At 37.6% G+C, this 22219-nt stretch overlaps 1 protein-coding gene across 1 annotated transcript; it reads left to right on the forward strand.

Annotated features, from left to right (window-relative positions):
• The first annotated feature begins 1561 nt into the window (after window positions 1-1561).
• On the forward strand, window positions 1562-20736 carry LOC145783135 (very long chain fatty acid elongase 6-like). The gene is made up of 7 exons (XM_082594919.1): window positions 1562-1704; window positions 2322-2481; window positions 4857-5062; window positions 5953-6063; window positions 8364-8485; window positions 16376-16558; window positions 18225-20736. Exons 1-7 carry the CDS (start codon window positions 1668-1670, stop codon window positions 18321-18323), a joined length of 918 nt encoding a protein of 305 aa, XP_082451045.1. The 5' UTR covers window positions 1562-1667; the 3' UTR covers window positions 18324-20736.
• The last annotated feature ends 1483 nt before the right edge of the window (window positions 20737-22219 follow it).

Genomic DNA, 22219 nt, shown 5'->3' on the forward strand with positions numbered 1-22219 from the left:
TCTCTCCATTTAGCCACACCTAATAGATGGAATACTGTACAGGCAACTGCAGTTCACCAGCCAGAAACTTCACTTTGCCATTCTCAATAACCAGGCTTTTGGTTGTGGTTCAAAGCTTTTTTGAGTATTTGAAACTACAAACTTTCAGCTCCCAAACAGGCTTTTCGGTCTAAACATAAAAATTTATTCAATCGTTCTGATATCAAACAAGTAAATTTCAGACTTCTTTGGTTCAAAATATGCAAGGTTCAGTCTTGTTTCAACCTACTGTGCTTGGAAATATTGTGTTAAATGAAAAAAATGTTATTGTTTGGAATTCATGTCTGTACAAATGTTTTGTCACCCAACATTTTTTTCAATAAAAAGAAAAAAAGGGATTGGGTAGGCTACTATATAAGCAGAAAAGTTGGGATGTTTGGCATTGGCGGTTATGTAAGTTTTTTGCTGGTGCACCTGTCTAAAAACTTAAAGCTGCTATTTGACTATTGCCAGGTTTGATTAAATAGAGGTATAATTCAGACATGAATAGCTTACCTGGAAGTTTAAAACAAATGTGTTCTACATGTTTTCACAAAAAAAGCATGCATAATATACCGTAGCATTCATTTATTGTGCATTATTACATAGAGGCTACATATCTGCTTAATATTATTGTATTGGTCTTAGGTTGGGTATGACTGAATATCACAGAACAAGTCCCAATAGTCCGATCACAAAATGAGGCAGAATATAGAGTTACTTTTGAGTATTTCGCATTTAGTAGCTAATTGTGTAGTATATTTTGCAAAACTTTATTAAAACAATGAAAACTATTAATACTACAAAAAGTGCTCAATGCCAAGCAAAAAGGCAAAGCAGAGCGAATTAAATCAAATATAGTTATTACTATCTGAAGCCTTTACAAATTGTTTCACCTAACGGATCATCAGAAGGTCTGAAAAAAACATGCAAACAATAAAGAATCGATAATTCTGAAAAGATATTAAATATTACAACTGTAATTTAATCTGCCAAAAAAATCTCTAAACCTGTACTTCCTGAGAAGATATTAAATATTGCAACTGTAATTTAATCTGCAAAAAAAACCTCTAAACCTGAATTCCTGAAAAGATATTAAATATAATAATATTTAATATATTTATAATATAATATCTAATAATATAATAATAATTATAATAATAAGATTATAATTAATTATAATAATAATTATAATAATTATAATTAATATAATAATAATTATAATAATAAGGGTTATAATATTTAATATCTTTTCAGGAATTCAGGTTTAGAGGTTTTTTTTGCAGATTAAATTACAGTTGCAATATTTAATATCTTCTCAGGAAGTACAGGTTTAGAGATTTTTTTGGCAGATTAAATTACAGTTGTAATATTTAATATCTTTTCAGAATTATCGATTCTTTATTGTTTGCATGTTTTTTTCAGACCTTCTGATGATCCGTTAGGTGAAACAATTTGTAAAGGCTTCAGATAGTAATAACTATATTTGATTTAATTCGCAAAACTTTATTATATATACCAGGAATGCATTTTTTGCAGGATCAAAAGAATCTCAAAGTATTAGCTTGTGGTTTAACTTTGGCTGTTGCTAAAAATATTTTGAAGCTTGGTAACACGTTTAAAGACATTAATTTACTATTATCATTATAATGGAAGTTGAAAGAATCATGGAACAAAACAAAACAGGTATTTTGGCTTTTACTTTAAATTCAACAATTTTATGATTTTACTTAATTTAATAATTAATTTTTACTTGTAATTTATTTTTTAGCATAAAATAATACTTTATGAAAGCTTCATCAGATATCAGCGATCTCGCAGGAGATTTAGTGTACTTCATTCTGGAGAAGGTATATTCACAGAAATGCAGGCTTCAAAATCATCATCATCATACCAAAAACATTGCAGGCTTGCAAATACATGGGTACTCTCTTGTTAGACCTATTTCTAATCCAATGGTTAAAGAAATGCATTATATATAGCAAGAAAAATAGTTGCCCCTGCCCTAACTATCATAGCATGAATTAGCTTTAACTGATGTATAATAGTTTAACTCACCACTTCTACCCCTTTGCCAGGCCAAATATGGCATGCAGTTGGCCGTATTTTGTTTTTGAGTGAAATACAAGATTAACAATTAGATTTTCACATTACGAAACAAACTATGGAATTTGGCTGACACCATGTGAAAGTGAAGTTTTCTTTTAGACAAGGAGATTAGAAAATGAAAATTCGGTTAATCAATTGATTGCCACCACAAAATAAAGCTTGCAGTAGTGCAACCGATATATTATTCAAATCAGGTGTGGTGGGGAATCATAAGGAATGGGAGCTGGAAACCAGCATCAACAGCAATGAGATATCTGCCTGGCTAACTGAGAACATCAACATTGGTTTGGGATGTGCCCTCTTCTACTTAGCGGCTGTTTTTGCTGGCAAGAAATACATGGAAACCCAGCCAAGGTAGCTAATGAAGTCTATTTCAATGGTGCTGTGATTGAAATATGCCAAAGTTTCTTTGCTTATCATTGTAGCTGGTCTCAGTTATATTAAAATGTGTTATTAAGCATCTGTCATCATCTGGGTTTCTTTTTTCGCTGAGACTTTTCGGTCATTTGTCCGAAATGACTTGAAAAAATTCGGTCATTTTTTATTTATTTCGGTCATTTTTAGTCATTTTTGGGTTATATATAGTCAATTGACTATAAATTAAATGTAGTTATTACTATCTGAAGCCTTTACAAATTGTTTCACCTAACGTTAGGTTAAACAATTTGTAAAGGCTTCAGATAGTAATAACTACATTTAATTTAATTCGCTCTGCTTTGCCTTTTTGCTTGGCATTGAGCACTTTTTGTAGTATTAATAGTTTTCATTGTCAATTGACTATATATTTTTTCGGACATTTTGACCGAATTGACTACATTTTTTTCGGACCCTTTGCTAAAAAATCGATCAATGACCGAAAAAAAAACCCAGGTCATCATTACTTAGAGGAAGAGCCCATTAAAGTTTGACTAAGTTTCAAAATTCAAGTCTTGATTCTTTGGGAGTTGGATGTTCCGGGTCTGCTACTATTCGGTGAGTTCCTAACCTCTAACCCCTAACCGTAAAACGGCAATGATAAATAAGCTATGGTACCCGATAATTTTTAAAAAAAAATTGAAAAAGTCACCGAATAGGGATCGGACTCACCGAAACGGGCCATTCTGGGACATTCCAGTACTCCATTCCACAAGTTTGTTAAAAAAACATTTATGCTAAATGAACTTAACTGAGCTAATTTCTTATTCATGAGCTTTGGGCCAGATCTTGGGAATATTCTCTTGTATGAATACTGCTTTTAGGAATGTCATCCAATTTTAGAAATCTGCAAAAGCTGATGCATTGAACTGTGTGATTAACTTTAAGTAGTACCCATATATCATTTGCTACAAAATAATTTTGAAATCTTTATCTTGATTTCTGCAGCCCTGTATGGATTGGATAGGATGATTAGACTGATTGAATTTTTTGCAAAAATGTGATTATGAAGAGTTGCTTGAATGTACTTTCACAAATTGCTGTTTTTGCAACTTTTTATTAAAATTAGTACAGTATACTATAGTTACTATACTGCATTATCACTTCAAGTAATGTAGAAAATGGTTGTATTGGTTACATTAAAAACTTAAAATGAGGTCAAATATGTGTGCTTGGTTTGGTTAATCAATGATTTTTTTAAGTTTTTTAATGCATTATTTCATATTGAAGTTGAATGCAATGCTTGTATGCAGCAAAACATTATTTAAGAGATTTTGGTGATGTTGTTAAAAAGAGTTCTGGTTTGAGCTCATAAAACCCAATGTCATTTGAAGATAGTTTGAAGGTTTATTGCTAGTAATATTTTTAAAATAGCGTTTTGTTTTGCTGTATCACCTTATTGCAATGCAATCGCATTGCAAAAACAGTTTTTTGTATTGACAACCAAACAAAAGGCGCCACAATCAATATATGGAACTAACCTTGTCACCAAATATTTATCTTGTCACAGTCACTTTAAAAGCTATTCGCTTACGTAAGGCCTGTTTGGTCAAAGTTCACCATACAAATAAGGCAATTGGAAGAGGATATTTTGTATCATTAGAAGTATTTTAAAATTGTATCAGCGTCACAACTTTTTTTAAGGTCTATCATGTTATTTTTATTTTAATTGGACTAATCAATACTATTCACAAATAATGAAATCAGCTCTAGTGAAGACGTAGAGCTTACAAAAAAAAATTTCAATATAAAATCTGTGTTAGCATACTGAAGGCTGTAAAGATATTTTATATTTAAGTTGGCCTCCAAACGTAGGCTACTTAAAAATCATTTAATACAAAATAACGTCATGCAAAAACTAAAAAATTGGTCAAGGAGTAAGAAGAATGAAAACAAAAACTGTTCATTATCGTACCTTTACCTTACTACATGTAGAATTGTTAAGTGCAGATGCAATCACTTGTTTAGTAATATTTTCCGTAACCCCATGCAGTTTTGTGATTCATGCTGAAAGTGTTGACATGGATAAGGTTTGCGTCGTCTGTTGTCGATATGTCTGGCTTACTTGACACTGTTAATGGTCGATGGGTTACAAATGATGCCGTCACAGATCGTCTTAGTAGCCCGTTGCCTTATCATGAGGAAAGGTTGTATAAATCATGTTGATTGTTGAAGCCTCTAAACTCCCTTATTTTTCTGGCGAGCATGGCCTACCAAGTTCTTCCATGGCCTTCTTTGGCCTACCAGGTTACTTTACTTTTCCCTTCTTTTAATACAGCATGACACGATGATTATTATCAAATTTTATTTTTCAGATACAACTTGCGCCAGCCCATGATGATATGGTCCTTGCTTCTATCCATCTTCAGTGTTATTGGTGCTGTTCGGTCAACCATTGTTATGTACCATGTGGGGGTAGACCATGGGTTCAGGGGACTCATTTGCAGTGAGCGCTTTTACCTAGGCCCCATTACCAGGTTTTGGGGTCCTGTGTTTGTGTTCAGCAAGATATTGGAGTACAGTAAGTCTGCTAATGAATACAATTATTTTGTGGTACAACCACGTTTGAAAGATTTAGTTTTCTAATCTAACAATTTCCAATGAATTTTTGAAGATTTTGAAAATAATACACTACTTTAAAATGTGCAATATGTGGCACTGGACATAAGCGAACCATAATAAAAGATTAAAAGTACTGATTTCAGATTTTTGTTGAAACGATTGTCAAAACCCGACTGTATGCAAAAAATGTAAGAAATCCGCCCCGATAGCTCAGTTGGTTAGCGCGTGACTTCGTGAACGAAGAAGCTTCAAGATCAAGCGGCGCTGGTTCTACTCTCGGGGTGTGCGCTTGAGCAACGCACTTTAAGGACTGCTCTTCATTCAATAGCATCTAATGGATGGAATAATTCTCCGGCAACAACACTTCAACAATCGGAATCTTTACTTTATCAATCTCGATGACCGGGCTGCAACTTTCTAAAAGGTACCATTAAAAAAATACTTTTGAGCAACAAAGGAAAAAGGTAGGTAAGGTAATAGCTAAATTAACTCATCGGTTTGCCGCTGGCTGATTTTGCGCTGAGGGTTAGGGCGGTGGTAGTCATTGCACTGACGTGGGTTTGATTCCCACCACTGCTATTGCTCTTTTTTCTACCGTTATTACCAAACAAAGTTCGAAGGGGATTTTTTAATGGTACTTTTTCAAAACTTGCGACCGGGCTTGAGTGGTTCAAAGCATCTACGAGTTTGCGAAACTGCCTGGATTAAACTCTCAAAGAAGCTTTCCCAGTCCGAGGATAAAGTTTAACAGTGAAGTAGCCTATTTTGATAATGCGAACCAATTTTTCCATGTTGTGCAAATACAACCTATCACACACCTATCAGTAATCGCGTCTCGTTTGTTTTCAGTGGATACAGCATTCATCATTTTACGAAAACAAAAGTTGATCTTCTTGCACTGGTATCATCACTTGACTGTTTCGTTGTTTTCTTGGTGGTGTTACGGGTCTCAATCCGCAGGTGGGTATAATCTTGTAGGAACCCTTCGAAAGCTTGTCGCACTTTTTGAGCCAGCAACCAGCATGAGAAAGTAAAGTTATTTCTTGAAACCGATGTTTTTTACATTGATTTAACGTTAGTGGTAGCAGCGCACTTATGAGAATGCCCCACTTTAGCGCGGCGTATGACATGTGTGAAGGGTACACCTTGTAACCAAAGTAGTCTTTCTTACACTGATCAACGTCTCTTCAACCTAGCTTGCTCGTGTAAACGTCACTCGACTGATGATGTACAAACAGCATTTTTTGCTATCAGGAAAAGAGGAAAAGGTTACGAAGGACAATAACCTGAATGACAGTGACCGACCGAACAGCTGAGCTATTTGAATACATTCGGTCGAAGCTGAATTTTTTTAGTAAGGGCATCTGAAACAAACTGCTGTGTTTGATCAACGCCAAATTTCTCCGCTTGTGTATCGAGAAAAGTTTCTTAACGAAAAGTTTTTTTCAGTCTTAATTTCTTAAAATTCAAGCCATTTCTGTTGTGCTTTGGAATGTTGGAAATCTCTCCAGACTGAAGGCGCAGAAGTGAAAACAGTCGAAATTAATTGTGACATGACAACTAAAAACTTTGGCTGATGCCTAAGTTGAATCCCACGGTCGTCTGAAGCGGAACAAGCAGTTAAAGGTTCTGCCCACCAAGTCCCCTAAACGAGTTTTTCCAAAATTTCTTTATCACACCAGGCTGGTCATAGCTCCTGCACTGCATGGAAAGGCTGTGAGAGAACAGCTGGCTTTCATTTTCGCTCTAGGCAACGGAAGATTGGTGGATTGGTGGAAGAATGGTGGTCGTAGCCGCAGTGTTCTACTCCATGTTGTCGTTTTCCTTTTTATCAACATGTTTTTGGCTGTTCAATCAGTCTTAGTGAGCTACAATATTTAGTTAATGGAAAAGGGCGGTTTTTAAAGATTTTAGTCGAAAAACTTGCGTTGCTGATTCCATTCCTAATATTAATTTGACAAATAGAATTAATGTCTTTCCATTCATTCAGGGAAAACCAAGGTGTTAACAAGGAAAGGTGTTAACATAATGTAATGACGCCTTTCTAAAACTCATATTTGCATGCTTTGTATGAGAACAAAACTTCTACGTACCGAGAATCAAACCTCAGAAATGAAGTTTTTTTAGGAAATTGTTGATATATAAAAGGAGAACAGTAATTGAGTTGTGTCACGTTTTTAGTCCAGCTGTTTGGTACAGCTTGCTTCAGAAATATTCTTACTTCTGTTGAGTGAAAAAAAAAGTTGAACAAAAGGTCGTCACAGAATGGCAGAGGACTGGGTCGAACGGGATATATTGTCAGCATATTGTGTGGTAAATGCTGTCGCTAATAAGTTAGCTATGGTTGCTTTGCCCACACGAAAGCAACAAACAGTTGTTTCCTCAAAGCGCAGAAAGCGAAATGACAAATGCAGTTAATATTATCATCGGGCGACAGATGCCGAACTCAGCGTCCGCACAACACCCAGACACTAATGCCTTTGTGGAGCACAGCTTCTGTCCTATCTTGCATTTCCAAGATCACCACAGGAAAGCAATTACACAAACAAGTGGATTAGATTTTCGGAGACTCAGCTTGGGTGTTTGTGCGTTTTCGCTGCACATGGAATTCATGGTGGGGTAAAAAGGGAATTGTAAATTTTGTAAAAAAAAATATAAAAATTATACTTGTGCATTGCTGCATTCTCATTTGTATGGAAGATATCTGGAAGCGACCTGGAAGCAACAAGGATTCAAGTAAACTGCCATCGTTTTAAAGAGTTTGTAACTGCCGTAATGATTACTTTAAATCCCATGCACACGCACTAATTTCGTGTCTTGTGTTACAATATAGGACACAGCGCAGTGGACAAGATATACAAAGTAGAAATATTTGTCGGTTATCACAAGGAAAGGCTATATTATACTGAGAGTGGACCACTTATGAGATGAAATTAGTCCTTACAAGAAAATTACTGCCATGAAATTGTCGATCGTTTGAAAGCCGTCATGCTTTCAAAGCTGTAATGATGTGATGAGAATGGAACATGCAATCTGCTTTACCAATGTTGTTGCTTGTGGAAGAAAAGATTTCGATTTTGCAACGCTTTTAAATATTCTATTTGAACAACTTTGCATTCGCTGATTGCTTCAGCGAGAAACCTAAGGCAGCGCGTAACTTTTTCTGTTAAAACTTACTGTTGTTACCGTTAGCATGTGCTGCTAGGCATTCAATGCTTTTATTTGTCTTTGCTACATCCTATTCATTTTTTTAATTTCAGGTGGCGGAGTGTTCATGACCGTCAACTTCATCGTCCACTCCCTTATGTACACCTACTATGCCTTCCGAGCGGCAGGGATCAGAGTACCCCGCCCAGTGGCTGTGTTGATCACCGTATCTCAGGTGGGTTGTTGCTGGAAAATCAAAGTTTCATGCGGTAAACAAACATAGAAGAATGCTTTTCGTTGGTCAAAGGCTAACGATTGCGACCATCAACTCAAAGTGGTTCGCAACGAATTTGTTTGAACTGTCAAAGGTGAAGCAACTTTATAGAAGATAAACTGGTGAAAAATACACATGTAATTATAAACTGAGATAGAGTGTGTCCTTCAAAAATAACTTTAAAAAAGTCGTCGTTTGTCCTTGATTTGTTTCCGCATTGTTTACCGTACCATTGTTTCCGCATTGTTTACCATATCAAGGCCATACGTTATGAAATTTTCATCACTCTTAGGCAAACAGGAAATGGATATTGTCAAGTGTTTGGTGGCGTAACACTCGTCGTGCGGTAGTGGCGTTGTGGTCACAAGATTGCATGTAAAAGGCGAGTCAAAGCTACTATGTGCTTTGTTTCATCACAATTGTAGAAAACGTTGCCGCCCAGACAGCAAAATCGGTCATTTTTACATTGATTCAACGTCTGGTTGGTTTGGCTGTCTGGGCACACATGTGGTGCACGAAAATTACAGGAACCGATTAACCCAGGTCAATACTTCATTTACAAGCGTATGTTTATCTGTTGAACTACTGTAAAATATCAGAAAACAAAATTAAGTACTTGATGGCCATTGCTGCTTTAAGTTACTTTTTCCACACCGTGGCTACGTTTGACAGAGTTCAAATGACATAGAAAGTCGTTTTTTGTTGCTGTGTGTTTTAGCAGAAATGTGAAATATTTTTAAAATGCAATTGTGCTTTGAGTAGAAATTATTTATTAACAGAAAGGCCGCCCTGTAACGCTCAACACGTTTTGTGTAAAAACTTTGCGTTTTTAATTACCTTAACGCTTTGGTATTACGGAAAGGTCATTTATTTCCAGAATATGGTTGTAATGACAGCTTTTGAAGGCTTACTAGTAACTGCACTGTTCATTGGCCAAACTTCAGATTCTTATTTGATTAAACGTAATGTGAACGTGAAATGATGTACTATTGCAACCGGAATGTAAATATGACCTCTTGTAGGTCACTTGCTGTGAATCTATTTGCATATGGTTGTGGGCAGAGCCTAAGGCAAACAGTGATTCCCGTAGACTTTGGACTGTAAGAATTGTGGCGTGATTTTTGGTAACACGTTGTAATCCTAAAATATAACTCGCAGGTTTTCTAAAATTATGACTTGCTTTTGTAATCTAACCCATCAATATCGTGCTTGTCACGTACTTTTGAACTGATTTCAATTTTTCCAACTCTCCAGCTGGTAACATTGTCAAAAATATTAGCAGTGAGTCATCTCAGAAGAAGTAGTTGTTCATTTCACAGTACTTTCCACGCACCTTTAGCATCCTGCATTGTTAATTAGTTAAAAACTATAATTTTATGTGATGGTTCGTTGTTTTACAACTTTAAAGCGACTTTAAGACCCTGTCGGGATTTACTAACGATATTCCAAAGCATAAGCATGACTCCAACTAGTTATGTTGATGCATCGGTTCTTGTATGGTAGTCTATCACAACTGGACTCAAACTATCACACACAACTCGCACATCCTGAGCCACTGCGTTCATGGTAGGAAGCTTCAAGTTTGGTGAATGGTGATTCAAGACGTTTTACAGGCTCAGTTTGTCTTGCCGCTTTCTTACAATTAGTTATAGAGAAACCTGGTTACCATTGATGCATCTTGGCCTCTACCATTCGCTCATGAGTGTAGCTCATTGGACAATCTGCCATGTCACTTACCGAATCCAGACACCAAAATCCGTCATTTTTACATTGGTTCAACGTTTGCAGACGTTGATTTTTGCTGATTGGTTGCACTTTGCTGTCTGGGAAGGGTAGTGGTCTTGTCAACGTACCAACACATGAGAAAACAGCTGCAAATGTCATGGAGAAGTTTGAGCATGGTTTCGCATCTTATTGCATTTGGGTTACGTGGCACGGTGATCGAGGGGTCTTGGGTTCAACGCCTATCTAGAGCATGCGTCTTTGTGCCTTTGACAAGACACTTGATAACACGCCTTTAGATGGACACGAAGGTTGGTTGCCTTCCCGTGTAATTGATTTGAATTTCCAACCAGCAGTCGTAACAAAGCCTAGGTACGAAAGTTTTATTGGGCAAGGTTTCTAAAGCTTTATCACCAATCCCCTATTGCATCTATTGGTTGAGACAGTTTTATGACAAAGGTCACATTTTATCACGTGCATTCCGCATGATCTGTAGAACCGTTTTTGATTTGCGAGTTTCCATGATAAAAGTAGCATAGGTTTGGCTATTTGTGGCTGGTCAATAGGTGTGCATAAAAAGCCTAATTACCGCGTCTTTTGTTTAGTGACCTTTTCATACTCCTTATTCTACACCTTATAAAAATATTCAAAACCAAACGTCAATATATCTGGTCATTACAGAATTTACAGAACGTAAATTGCAGTGGTTGTAAGATTCAATCGTCGCCCATTCTTTCAACAATTGGCACTTTTCGGTTGTTTTAGGAATGAGAAGATGACTGATTCGTTCAACTAATTAGTCTACCTGTTTGAATTGTTAGGTTTGGTGGCGTGCCTTATTATATTCATCGATATTCGATACATATAAATTATAGAATCAGATCTTTGCATGCTGCACGTCTTAAACCATTACGATTTTTCCGCCTTTTTTTGGTTCTGTCGCTGTATTTCAATTCCACAATGTCGTTTCTTCTGCATTCCGACAAAAAAAATTAAATTGAATTGCTTAAAAAGTTTTAAAAATTCCGACAAAGAAAATTAAATTGAGATGCTTAAAAAGTTTTAAAAATGCATCTGTAGATAACGCGCATGATATGGCAGCATATCCGCCTGCTGACATCGTGCTTCTCAGAAGGATGTAGACTAGGATGTTTCATTTTTTCACGATTTTTGAAATCAAAAATGCTTGGGGTCTAATCAGATCGGATTTTGGCCACAAACAGCCGATCCAAAATATTTTTTCGATTGGACGACTTTTAGAGGGTGCGCGGCCCCCCCCCAAAGTTTGAAAATTTGAGCGTGGGAAAATTTGCAGGAAATATGCGATATCTCGGTAACGGAAAGTGATAGGAAGACGTGTAAGGTGTCAACTTGTGCAGAATGGCCAACTTCCTATCTGCGTTTAATACATTTTGCTACCCTATCTGCAACGAAAAAAAAGTTAATTGCAAAAAACTGTTTTTTTTCATACTTTTGATGTTTTGTTCTGCAGAAGCAAAACCCTTGGAACCAGTAACTACAGTGATTACAAGTTATAGAGAGCAACAAACATGTGCTATGGCATAGGGTACAAGTGTGCATCGAATTTTACACAACAATGGACTTCCTTTCACGATTGGCTTAGAACAGGGGTCACCAAACTATGGCCCGCGGGCCAGAACCGGCCCGCGAACTGATTTCATCCGGCCGGCCACGTGCTGTGGAAATAACAGCTGCACTACAACTGTTTTTTATCGTTTTTTTATCATTGTTTTTATCATTAGGCCACCACAAATGGGGACAGCCTAGGTCAAATTTGGAAAGATGTAAATGTTTTTTCAAGAGCACGATGCCCTGTAGCCTACTGTATCACAGCAGAGGATAACTTTTCCAGCAACCTTTCGATTTTCATCACAACTTTGCTATTCTACCGCTGACTTTGTTATTTATTGTGCTCAATTCAAGTCAATGGAGATTCAAAATAGTTGTAGCCTATATCTTTTTGCAATTTGCATCCGGCCCGCAGCTGTTAATCTCGCAGCAATCCGGCCCTCAGAGAAAAAAGTTTGGTGACCCCAGGCTTAGAATACCGTCATCTCCTATCGCAAGTGTCTCTCACATGTAAACGTTTCAGCATAAGCTACCAACACAGAGTAATTAAACAAAACAGTTGACATTGACGTGGCTGTGCAAATCAAGAGTCATACACCATGTGAACGGTGAACACCAGCGTTTTTGATCTGAAAACCATTCAATTTTGCTTCTGAGGTGGAAAGCAGCTATGGGTGTGATTTGGACATCAATGTTGTTCCTGGCGATGAGATTTTCTAAGTTACATTTTGTAATCCACTTAATTTTGTTGAGTAGTGCGCCTTCTTGCATTGCACCTGGACCCTTGCTTTTTCCTTCAACCTCAGCAATTACGTGAGACAAGTAAATTTCATTTACATGGAAAATGTATTTAATGTCCAATATTCTCGATGATGTAATCAGTCACTCGTTTATTAACACCACTTTTTTTGCCCGTGTTCAATCTCGCTGTATCACTCATGATCGAGTATACTTTGGAAAGATTTTCACCACATGCACCAATAATCGCATTAAAGACAGCTTCACTATTAACAGAAATTTCCTTGAAAAAAGACTTTACTCCGATAACTCTTGCCATAGTTTTGTTCTTTGCTTGATCATACGTTTGAGCCAAAAACACATAACGATCCATACCATTCACATTTCGACCATCATAATGAAGCTGCAGAAAATTGGAAGCAGAGATGTCATCATCACATTCTTCTAAACACAGCTTTCTTGTTTCCCCCCTACATCTATACACGGTAGTCGGTGAGGCAGCAATATCGTCACCAGCACATGCAAGCAACTGGTCAGATTGTTGGCGAATAGAAGAGTTTCGCCGGTCAGCTAACATACAGCTTAAAGAAACTGGTCAGCTTAAAGAAACTGGTACAGCTTAAAGAACTGGTCAGATTGTTGGCGAAATCAGGATCAAGAATTAAGCTTCGTGTCTCATCTTCCGAAGACTCACTGCTGGAAACGGTTATATCAGGTGTAATCATATATGCAGGTCTTCGCCTTAGCCTCTCCTGTGCTACCAGGCTGGAAGTTTCTGAGCTGGTTGAATAAGAGCAAGATGGTTCATCTTCACTTGGTAACTTTTGCTGGTAAGAACTCTTGATGACTCATATTTTTTACCCTAGTAAAAGATCTGTCGCGAGATGCAGTAATAAACATCTTTCTGGCAGACCTTTGATCTTGCAAAAACTCAACCTCCTCTTCTGGGATACGGTGCATCCATTGACAGCTACAAGAAAGTCTGCCGTTGTAAAACTTCACCTGTGATGGAATGGCACATTTACACTTGCAGATATCAAACAGCTCATGGAGTACACCTTCTGTCGCTCCCGTCTGTGGCTGTTTTCTTTTCTTGATTGCCTTAAATTTGTTTATGAGCAGTTTTAACCTGGTCTCAACTCGAATGATGCTTATCACCGGAAGGCTGGCCCTAACCCAAACATGAACTATATCATTTATCAACTGTCCCTTGACATCAGCAAAACATGGAGGCTTCTTAAAGAACTTGGGGTTCGTTTCACTGCATTGCTTGCATAAAAAATTGTAGTGGTGAAGACTGAAGAACGCTTATGTTTGTGGGTAATACATTCCCTGGCAGCTTTTCAAATTTCTGCAATGTCTCACTGGCGTCAAGTCTTGTTTCTGGCATAATAGCAATTGAACTAACTACTTCTGGGTACAAATAGCCAATACTTAAATCTTAACACCTGCAATGACAATCCGTGGTAAATTAAAACCGCAGATGGCGAATGACATCGACTCAATCTGCAACGAGAGCTTCTCAAAACAACCCTATACATTACAAATCTTCTTACTACAAACTCGAACAAGAATGTAGTTCTGAAAACTTAAAAAGCACAGTATAATATTCTACAAGTCGTCCACCTGCATTGTTAAGTCATTCATAGTACATTTAACAAAACCTGTTGTTCGTAAAAAATGTCATTTGTCATCACTGCAATTACTGGAAGGGTTTTGCTTCTGTAGAACTGTGAAGAAAACATCAAAAATATGAAAAAAACAGTTTTTCGCAATTAACTTTTTTTTCGTTGCAGATAGGGTAGCAAAATGTATTAAGCGCAGATAGGAAGTTGGCCATTCCGAACAAGTTGACACCTTGCCCGTCTTCCTATCTCCTTCCGTTACCGAGATATCGCATATTTCCTGCAAATTTTCCCACGCTTCAAATTTTCAAACTTCGGGGGGGCCGCGCACTCTCTAAAAGTCGTCCGATCGAAAAAATATTTTGGATCGGCTGTTTGTGGCCAAAATCCGATCTGATTAGACCCCAAGCATTTTCAATTTCAAAAATCGTGAAAAAATGAAACATCCTAATGTAGACTGTAGAGTAATTTCTTGTATTTCTGTAGCTATTTGTTCGATGTACGGATATGTGAACCCAGCAAAATGTCATACTGTTCAGCAACATAATGCGTCACAATAACATAACACATGTAATTTGTTTGTATATAACTTTACGTTTTGTCTGGCTCTATTTGCAACTTCCTTGTTGTTATGGATGTAGCATTAAGTACAAGGGTCCTGGCCATGATATTAAAACTGCAACCGGTGGGAAAGGCTCCTGGGTGGAAACTCTGGAGGCATGGAGGATGTAGAACTACCCTTACTTTTTCATTACTCCCGAGTGGTTCCTTACATACGATGTAACAAACGATCACGCCAGTCTTCTTCTTCATCGTGTGTCACACGGCCGTAGCCCAAAACAGAGCATCACGCAAGCTCTTGCTCTATCGTTGAACTCAGCCAAATCCTGTGCAGAGCACCTTGTTTTTAGGTCAGAGCATTCGAGTAGATGTTGCATCGTTTGCTTCTGTCCACATCTCAGTGAAAACACGTCAGTTAAAAACATTTTGCTTCACAACTGCTCAAGCAAAATGCGTTTTTATTCAAACAGTTCTTGCAATTAAAATGAAGGCTGTTGTGTACAATACAAGTGATATGTTGCAAAGAATAAAAATAGTCGCAAGCACATTTTGCAACATTTATGATTGAACCATGTAGAAAAAGTAAGTCTCAAAATACATTCCTAATTTGGAATGCATTTTGTATGAGTGAATGAGATAACATGTTTTGTTGAATGCGTTATCTAAGAGTTTTTATGTTTTTTTTTTAAGTTTTGAAGAATTCAGCTACGTTGAGTCAGTTAAATTTTCATTACACGTTAATTGTGCTTATCCGGAATGGCCCGTTTCGGTGAGTCCGATTCGGTGAGTCCGATCCCTTAACGGGGGATTTTTTCAATTTTTTTTTTAAATTATCGCGTACCGTACCGTAGCCTCATTATCATTGCCGTTTTAGGGTTAGAGGTTAGGAACTCACCGAATCGGACTCACCGAATAGTAGCAGACCCGTGCTTAACAGTCAATGTGCAAACCATTTAAATATGGAAAGTAGCAAAAGTTCACCACTGTGTCGTCGCGAAAAAATCACGTCAAGCAGTAAAACACAGTGATCTGCAGGAAGTGTTTGGCGGAAATTCCGACTTCTCAAACAGGATATCAGATCTTCTTTACATTGATTCAACGTCTGATATGTATATCCCACATCGACCGATGGTCAATGAAGCCAATCTTCGTGTCCCCCTTCAGGCATGCCTTTAAGTGTCCTGCCAACCACACAACCGCATGCTCTTGAGCGGTGTAGAACCAGCGCCCTGTCAGTACCGAACAAGAGCTCTCGCCATGAACAGCGTGCCTGCATCTGAGTCTATACGTATGGGTTCGATACCCTGTCGGATCATACCCAAAAACGTTATAAAAATTGTTCCGAGTCTCGTTTACGTTTGATACACACCAAGAATAAACAACAATAATATTCAAACTTGAACTCGAAGAAATTTGATTGGCCGATTTGGGGGCGTGGCTGACTTTCTGCTATTCCTTTGTAGACCGCAAGCGTCAACACGGATTTGAAACTTAAAGATTTTACTCATGTTTTTTCGTTGTTGCGCACTCCAATGAGGTGTCTTTTATCCATCATTGGTTCAAACAACTTACCACCAAGTTATTCTTTTCATTTGAAAGTTTTTAAACGTTTCAGATCGTCCAAATGGTGATTGGCTGCGTATCGATCTACTGCGCCCACTTGTGGCGAAATGATGGAAATTGCAAGTCATCCTTCGAGCTTGTTCTTTACGGGAGCATCATGTACGGATCCTACCTCGTGCTCTTCGTTCATTTCTTCTACGTGACTTACATCAAGAAGCAACCCATTAGAATTGCGGTAAGTTCCCGATTTTTCATTTGTTTTACCAACGGTTGAGTTCAGTATGAAATTCTACCAGAAAGTTCAAGAACCACTTAGGTGCACTGTGAAAACTTGCACTAATGTTTTTTACTTGCCTCGCAGTATTACGCATATAAATCTGTCGTCCCTAGCAAATATCGCTTCGTACTCATCATTTAGATTTTAAAAATATAGTTTTCTATTTAGGGTTGCTCAAGCTATTGTGATTTTGGTTATATAAATAATTTCAGTTCATTCCATATCTTTAATTGATAGCTATTTATGATTGGCACCAACAGTTTGTAAGGTAGTTGAAATTAAAATAGTAATTCCAGCAAAATGAATTATGCTTACTGGCTGGGGGAGCAGGACTAACTGATTCAGGCAGCTCTTTTGACTTCATTTAAACCAGGAATGTCCAACTTTTTATTATAGTGGGCCGCATTGTCACTTGAAATAATTCAATGGGCAACAGAATCTATTAAATTTCAAGAAAAATGGCTACATAAAGAAACAAATAAAAACCATTAATTTCATCTTTGAAAATAGGAACAAATAATACTAGGCTGCCCAAGTACTAAACGCATGCTTTAATTCTTCCAGTCCTTTAATTCATAAAAATAATTTTAAAGTTAAAGGGTGCTTTAATTCAACAATTATATATATAATCTTGTTGCTCCAATTATTATACTATTACTGCACCCCTAAAAGCTGACTGGTACATTTTAATTAGGCTAGGATTCCAAGCTCAAAATACCACTTGGAGTGAAAATGACTAGCTGGCCGCACAAAAATCTCAGGTGGGCCGCACTGCGGCCCGCTGCCGCAGGTTGGACATCCTTGATTTAAACCCATTTAGTGCACTGCTAGTGCTAGTTTAACAAACGTGTGTTCATGAGGAAAGACTGATTACAATCAGGCATCAGCTAATGTTTTTTCTAATAAGCTTATTATGAACAATTGAACATACGACCCCAATGTAGAAGTAAGCTTGTGTCAATTATGAACAACAGTTTCCGACCATTTTTCTCGTTGCAAATATCGATTTTAATTCGCTAAACGAACTAGACTGAAAACAATAATAATAACATTGATAAAACGCCATGCCCACTATTTAAACTGTACTTCTACAGTAGACTCTATGGATGACAGTGGCAATAAATTAATTTTTTAATCATTATGTTCAGTAAAATGAAACGCTTTTAAGCAATTAGGGGATTCATTAACTTTCTGCTTATTAGCGACAGCTGGGAAGCAGCAGCTGTCATATTGCGCAGCTTAATGGGCTTCTTCATAACAATTGATACTCGCAATACCAAGCCCTGACAGGCTTATAAAGCTCATGCAAAGCATGAAGAAAGCTAAGTGCCACACTATGCCAAACGTTGTACACAAACAGACATCTGTTGGACGATATGTCGCACAATGCAGGGCTGTGGAGTCGGGCAAAAAATATACGACTCCGATTCCTCGGTTTATAACTGACTCTGACTCCGAACACGCGAAAATTCCTCAGACTTAATGGCCCACAGGAAGCAAGTAAAGACTTCAGGATAAAATAAGAACGCAATGGGTTTGAGTAAAGATGGCCTTTGAGATTATAAAGTTACATCAATTTGTGAAGGGAATATAAATTTCTTGATATTTTTATTTCTTTCAACAGAAGGAAATAGTGGATCCCCCAATGGAAACTTCACGCATGAACAGTCACGTGACGTCAGCGGAGGCTACCCTCGCCAACTTGCGGCAAAGAAAAAAATGAAGAAATTCTGAATTTTAATAAAGCGCTGACTTTTCCTGCTACCGTTGATCCTGCGGTTTTCACACCGGTTCAGCGCATCAAGTACGAACCGGTGTGAAAACCTTGATGCGCTGAACCGGTGTGAAAACATCACATCCTTCCGTTTGCCGCTTTGACGCTGCACCGAAGAAGTCAAAGTCGTGATGGCGTAGTCGATAAATTTAGAATTTTTGCACTGACACAACGTCAATAAATGTCGAGTGGATGCAAAAATTACACATTTACGATCTGTGCCCCGTTTGCCAGCCTCGTACAAATGGTGAGTTCAGTAATTGAACCATCGGTGAAGTATGGCTGCGACCAAGTTCATTTGCCCCAAACAGCAAACCAGTATTTTATACCTTTGCAAACGTTGAATCAACGTAAAAAACGACTGATTTGCTGGCTGATTTGGTTTCCTGCTTCAATTTAGTCAAGAGCAAGCTGTACATTTGCCAACATCGGATTGATGTTGAAACCGTCCTGGTCAACAAATCGCATCCTTGACAACATTGTTAAACGAATTCTCGTTATTGCAGCGTAACTCCAACACTCCACGCAAAACACTGTGCGTATTTCAACGTCCAATGACGTCACGGTGACGTTGTGATGACGAATTTTCTATTAACTTTGTTGCTGATCATGCAAAAAACATGCTCAAAACGTTTACTCCCTTGGTAGATTAACTGAATTGATCTTTGATAACCACACCCTTCTCCAGTTGGGAACCCCTAGTTAAGTGCCAACTATAAAATGTTGCCGAGAATTTCAAAGTCCTTAGTTATAGGTTCGAATCCTTATGTAGCCATTGTTTTGCTTTTCAACTTAAAAAGCTCCAAAGTGAATAAATGAAACCAACCGTTCATTCATCAAGTTCCATCCGTGTAGTTGCTTAATTCCCTATCGCAATCTTTAACTTATGAATACATTGTTGGTTGTAAGTTGTTTTTTTGCAAAAATGTAACCCAGATCTCAAGATCCATCATTTTAACTTTGATCCAACGTCTCCAGACGTTGAATCAATGTAAAAATGATTCATTTTGCGGTCTGGGATCCTGCTCAGTGTACAAAGAATTTTGTTTGAAGTTGTTCAGACCATCCAGCCGTCCAGATTGATATATATTTGGTTGAGATTATTATATTTCCTACGAAGCTAATTGTCAGAGTTGACTATTTGGCCGGTGCTGTAGCCGCCGCATATTGTCAATGCCCGTGCATTGCTTTTGTGGATGGAACGCTTGCCTTTACATCGGTACCTACGCATTGGTGCAATACCGCGACCGGTTGTACTAAATATTTCATAAAACTATGCTGAATTGAAATGATACTTTATCACTTAATGCCATTGAAATTAATTTAGCTCAAAGCTGTTAGTGCTGAGGACATATATGTGTCACCCATCCTCAGACAGCAAAGCAACTGCTTTTCACATCGATTCAACGTTTACAGACGTTGGCGTCTACAACATCTGTAGACGTTGAATCAATCTGAAAAGCGGTTGCTTTGCTGTCGGGTCGTTGTAAGTGAAATCTTCGAGTTACCAAGTGCCCAAACTGATAAATTCAGCCTCAGATTGTTCATTGTGAGATGATTACGTTCAAGATGGCGTCCATTAATTTTCTTACAGTCCAACTTGCAGTTCGTGGATTTATTGTGATTTTCTCTTGTTTTGTTTCAGATTAAAATTTTAATTAAAGTTCACAAGTTCGAGCAATTAATTTAAAGAAAGTAGACTTGAGTATGAGGTGAATCGTTTTTGTTGTAAGATGTACGTTCAATTTACTTGCACGACGAGTTTATTTTATAATTGAAATTGCTTATTCATCTAATTCTAAACCGTGGCCATCTATTGTGTCATTGCCTAAGACAGCAAACCAACAGTTATTTACCAAACGTCTGCAGACATTGAATCAATGTAAAAAACGGTTGATTTGCTGTCTGGGTTGTATGCACCTCTGTTGTCAGAGAACTCACCTTGTGGTTTTATTTGCAATCTTATACTTCTTGGTTCAAACAAACGTCACTTTATGTTGTTTTGATGCAAACATGCTCAAACAACGTGAAGTAGCATTTGCCACGTTTTCTTCTTCAATCACCTGGCCGTGTACGTCATTTTTGCGCATTGCTGACGTCATGCTGATGACTATTTACGTTGAAAAGATGTTAAATTTTTCCGATCAACTCTTGCGACATCTAAACGCAATTTCAACGATGTCTTTGCGTCAAAAATGTTGAATTTTTGGGACTAAAATTTTTTGTTCGCACTTTTTGAACCAACACTAACAAAGTTTCTTGGCTTCCAAAGCTTCCTCATTTTGCCTTTATTCATGCAAAAGTGAAAACGTTAATTTTACGCTAATTTATGTTCTATTTCAATAATACAGCATGCAAGTGACTTATTGTCGTCCATGGTAGTACAACCAGTGTCCTTCAGTAACCAACAGCAAGTCAACCATTTCTACAGTAGCATCGGTTTGTGCACACCCCTCTTTATGTTAACTCTGATCCCCCAGACCCAAATCGGTCGCATTTACATCAGCCATTTTTAGATTGATTTCACGTCTGCTGATGTTAAATCTACATAGAAATGACTGGTTGAAAAGTTGAGTAATGAACTGATTGATTCAAACTGTTGCCAACAATTTAAGTTTTAAAAAAAAAAATTTTTTCTTCAAACCTGCATGATCCATCACTTGTGAGGATCAAGACAACCTACAGTCCAGAACAAAATATCAGCGACTTTCTTTACGAGTCAAACCTTTGCCAACAACACTAAAGTGAGCCAACACTTTATAATGAAGTGCTTATTCTGCCCGCAAAGACTTCAATTAAAGTGAAGTTCGATTCTCTTCTCAAGCCCATGTCATGTCAGGACCTGTAATGGGAAGCTGGAGGGTGGGCACGAAGATTCATTGGAAACACTTATAATCAACAGACTTTATTATACCTTTCCAGTACGGTAGTTTGCTGAGTGAATATGCAGAACTGTACCAAGACTTTCTTGCGCATTATTTAATGCTCAGCTCGCAAAACCAGTTCTTTTTGTGTTGAAAAAGGGCCAACTTTGCTAATCAAGCAAACATTTTGTCTCCAAATTTATTTTAAAATCTGCGTGAAAGTGATTATTTTGTCATATTATATGTCATAATACAGCGAAGTGTTCATGTATGCCGCATTGGATAAGCCATTCACTTGCCGATCGTGATTCGACCCGCGGAAGCTGCTTGTTAAAAAAACACGAGGTTCATTTCCAAGGTGTAATGACTTGGGTAGGCTTAGTCTCTGAAAAAAGGACAACCGATAGAAAGGAACTTGTCAATCTACTGACTTCCACTTCAGTATCCATGGTTTAATATATTGGAAACGAAAATTATTTTTTCAACCGTCTTTGTTTGGTTTAAAGTATGACCGGGTGCAACTTTCCAAAAGGTACCTTAAAAAATTCCCTACTTTGAAATTTGACCAATCAGAGTCGCGCTGATCAGTAGGGTAGGCACTTAAACATTTATTACTTTGAACTTTGTTTGGTAATTACAGAAAAAAAAACATCAATAGCAGTGGTGAGAATCAAACCCATATCATTGAAATGACTACCATCACCCTAACTCTCTGCTCCAAGTCAGCCGATGACTTAATTCAGCTACCATTTGCGTTTTTCCTTTGTTCTTCCGAAGTTTTAGCATAGGGGATTTTTTTATGGTAGGTTACCTTTTAGAAAGTTGCGACCGGGGCTGCCATGTTGGCCTATGTATTGTATTTTTTTGTTAGCCTACAGTGTTTTTCAGGGATTCATAGTATAAGGATCGCCAACTCGACTGGATATCTGACAAGCGGAGTGTAAAAGTGTTACCAAATATTTTTTCAATTTTTAGAAAAAC

The sequence above is a fragment of the Aplidium turbinatum genome, chromosome 14 (assembly GCF_918807975.1).
Source record: "Aplidium turbinatum chromosome 14, kaAplTurb1.1, whole genome shotgun sequence".
NCBI classification, from domain to species: domain Eukaryota; kingdom Metazoa; phylum Chordata; class Ascidiacea; order Aplousobranchia; family Polyclinidae; genus Aplidium; species Aplidium turbinatum.

Bases quoted from the DNA above. Each gene is read 5' to 3' on its own strand.
- LOC145783135 (XM_082594919.1), top strand. From the start codon at position 1,668: ATGGAAGTTGAAAGAATCATGGAACAAAACAAAACAG. The intron at 2,482-4,856 runs GTAGCTAATGAA...TTTATTTTTCAG, and splicing joins TACATGGAAACCCAGCCAAG to ATACAACTTGCGCCAGCCCA. The intron at 16,559-18,224 runs GTAAGTTCCCGA...TTCTTTCAACAG, and splicing joins AGCAACCCATTAGAATTGCG to AAGGAAATAGTGGATCCCCC.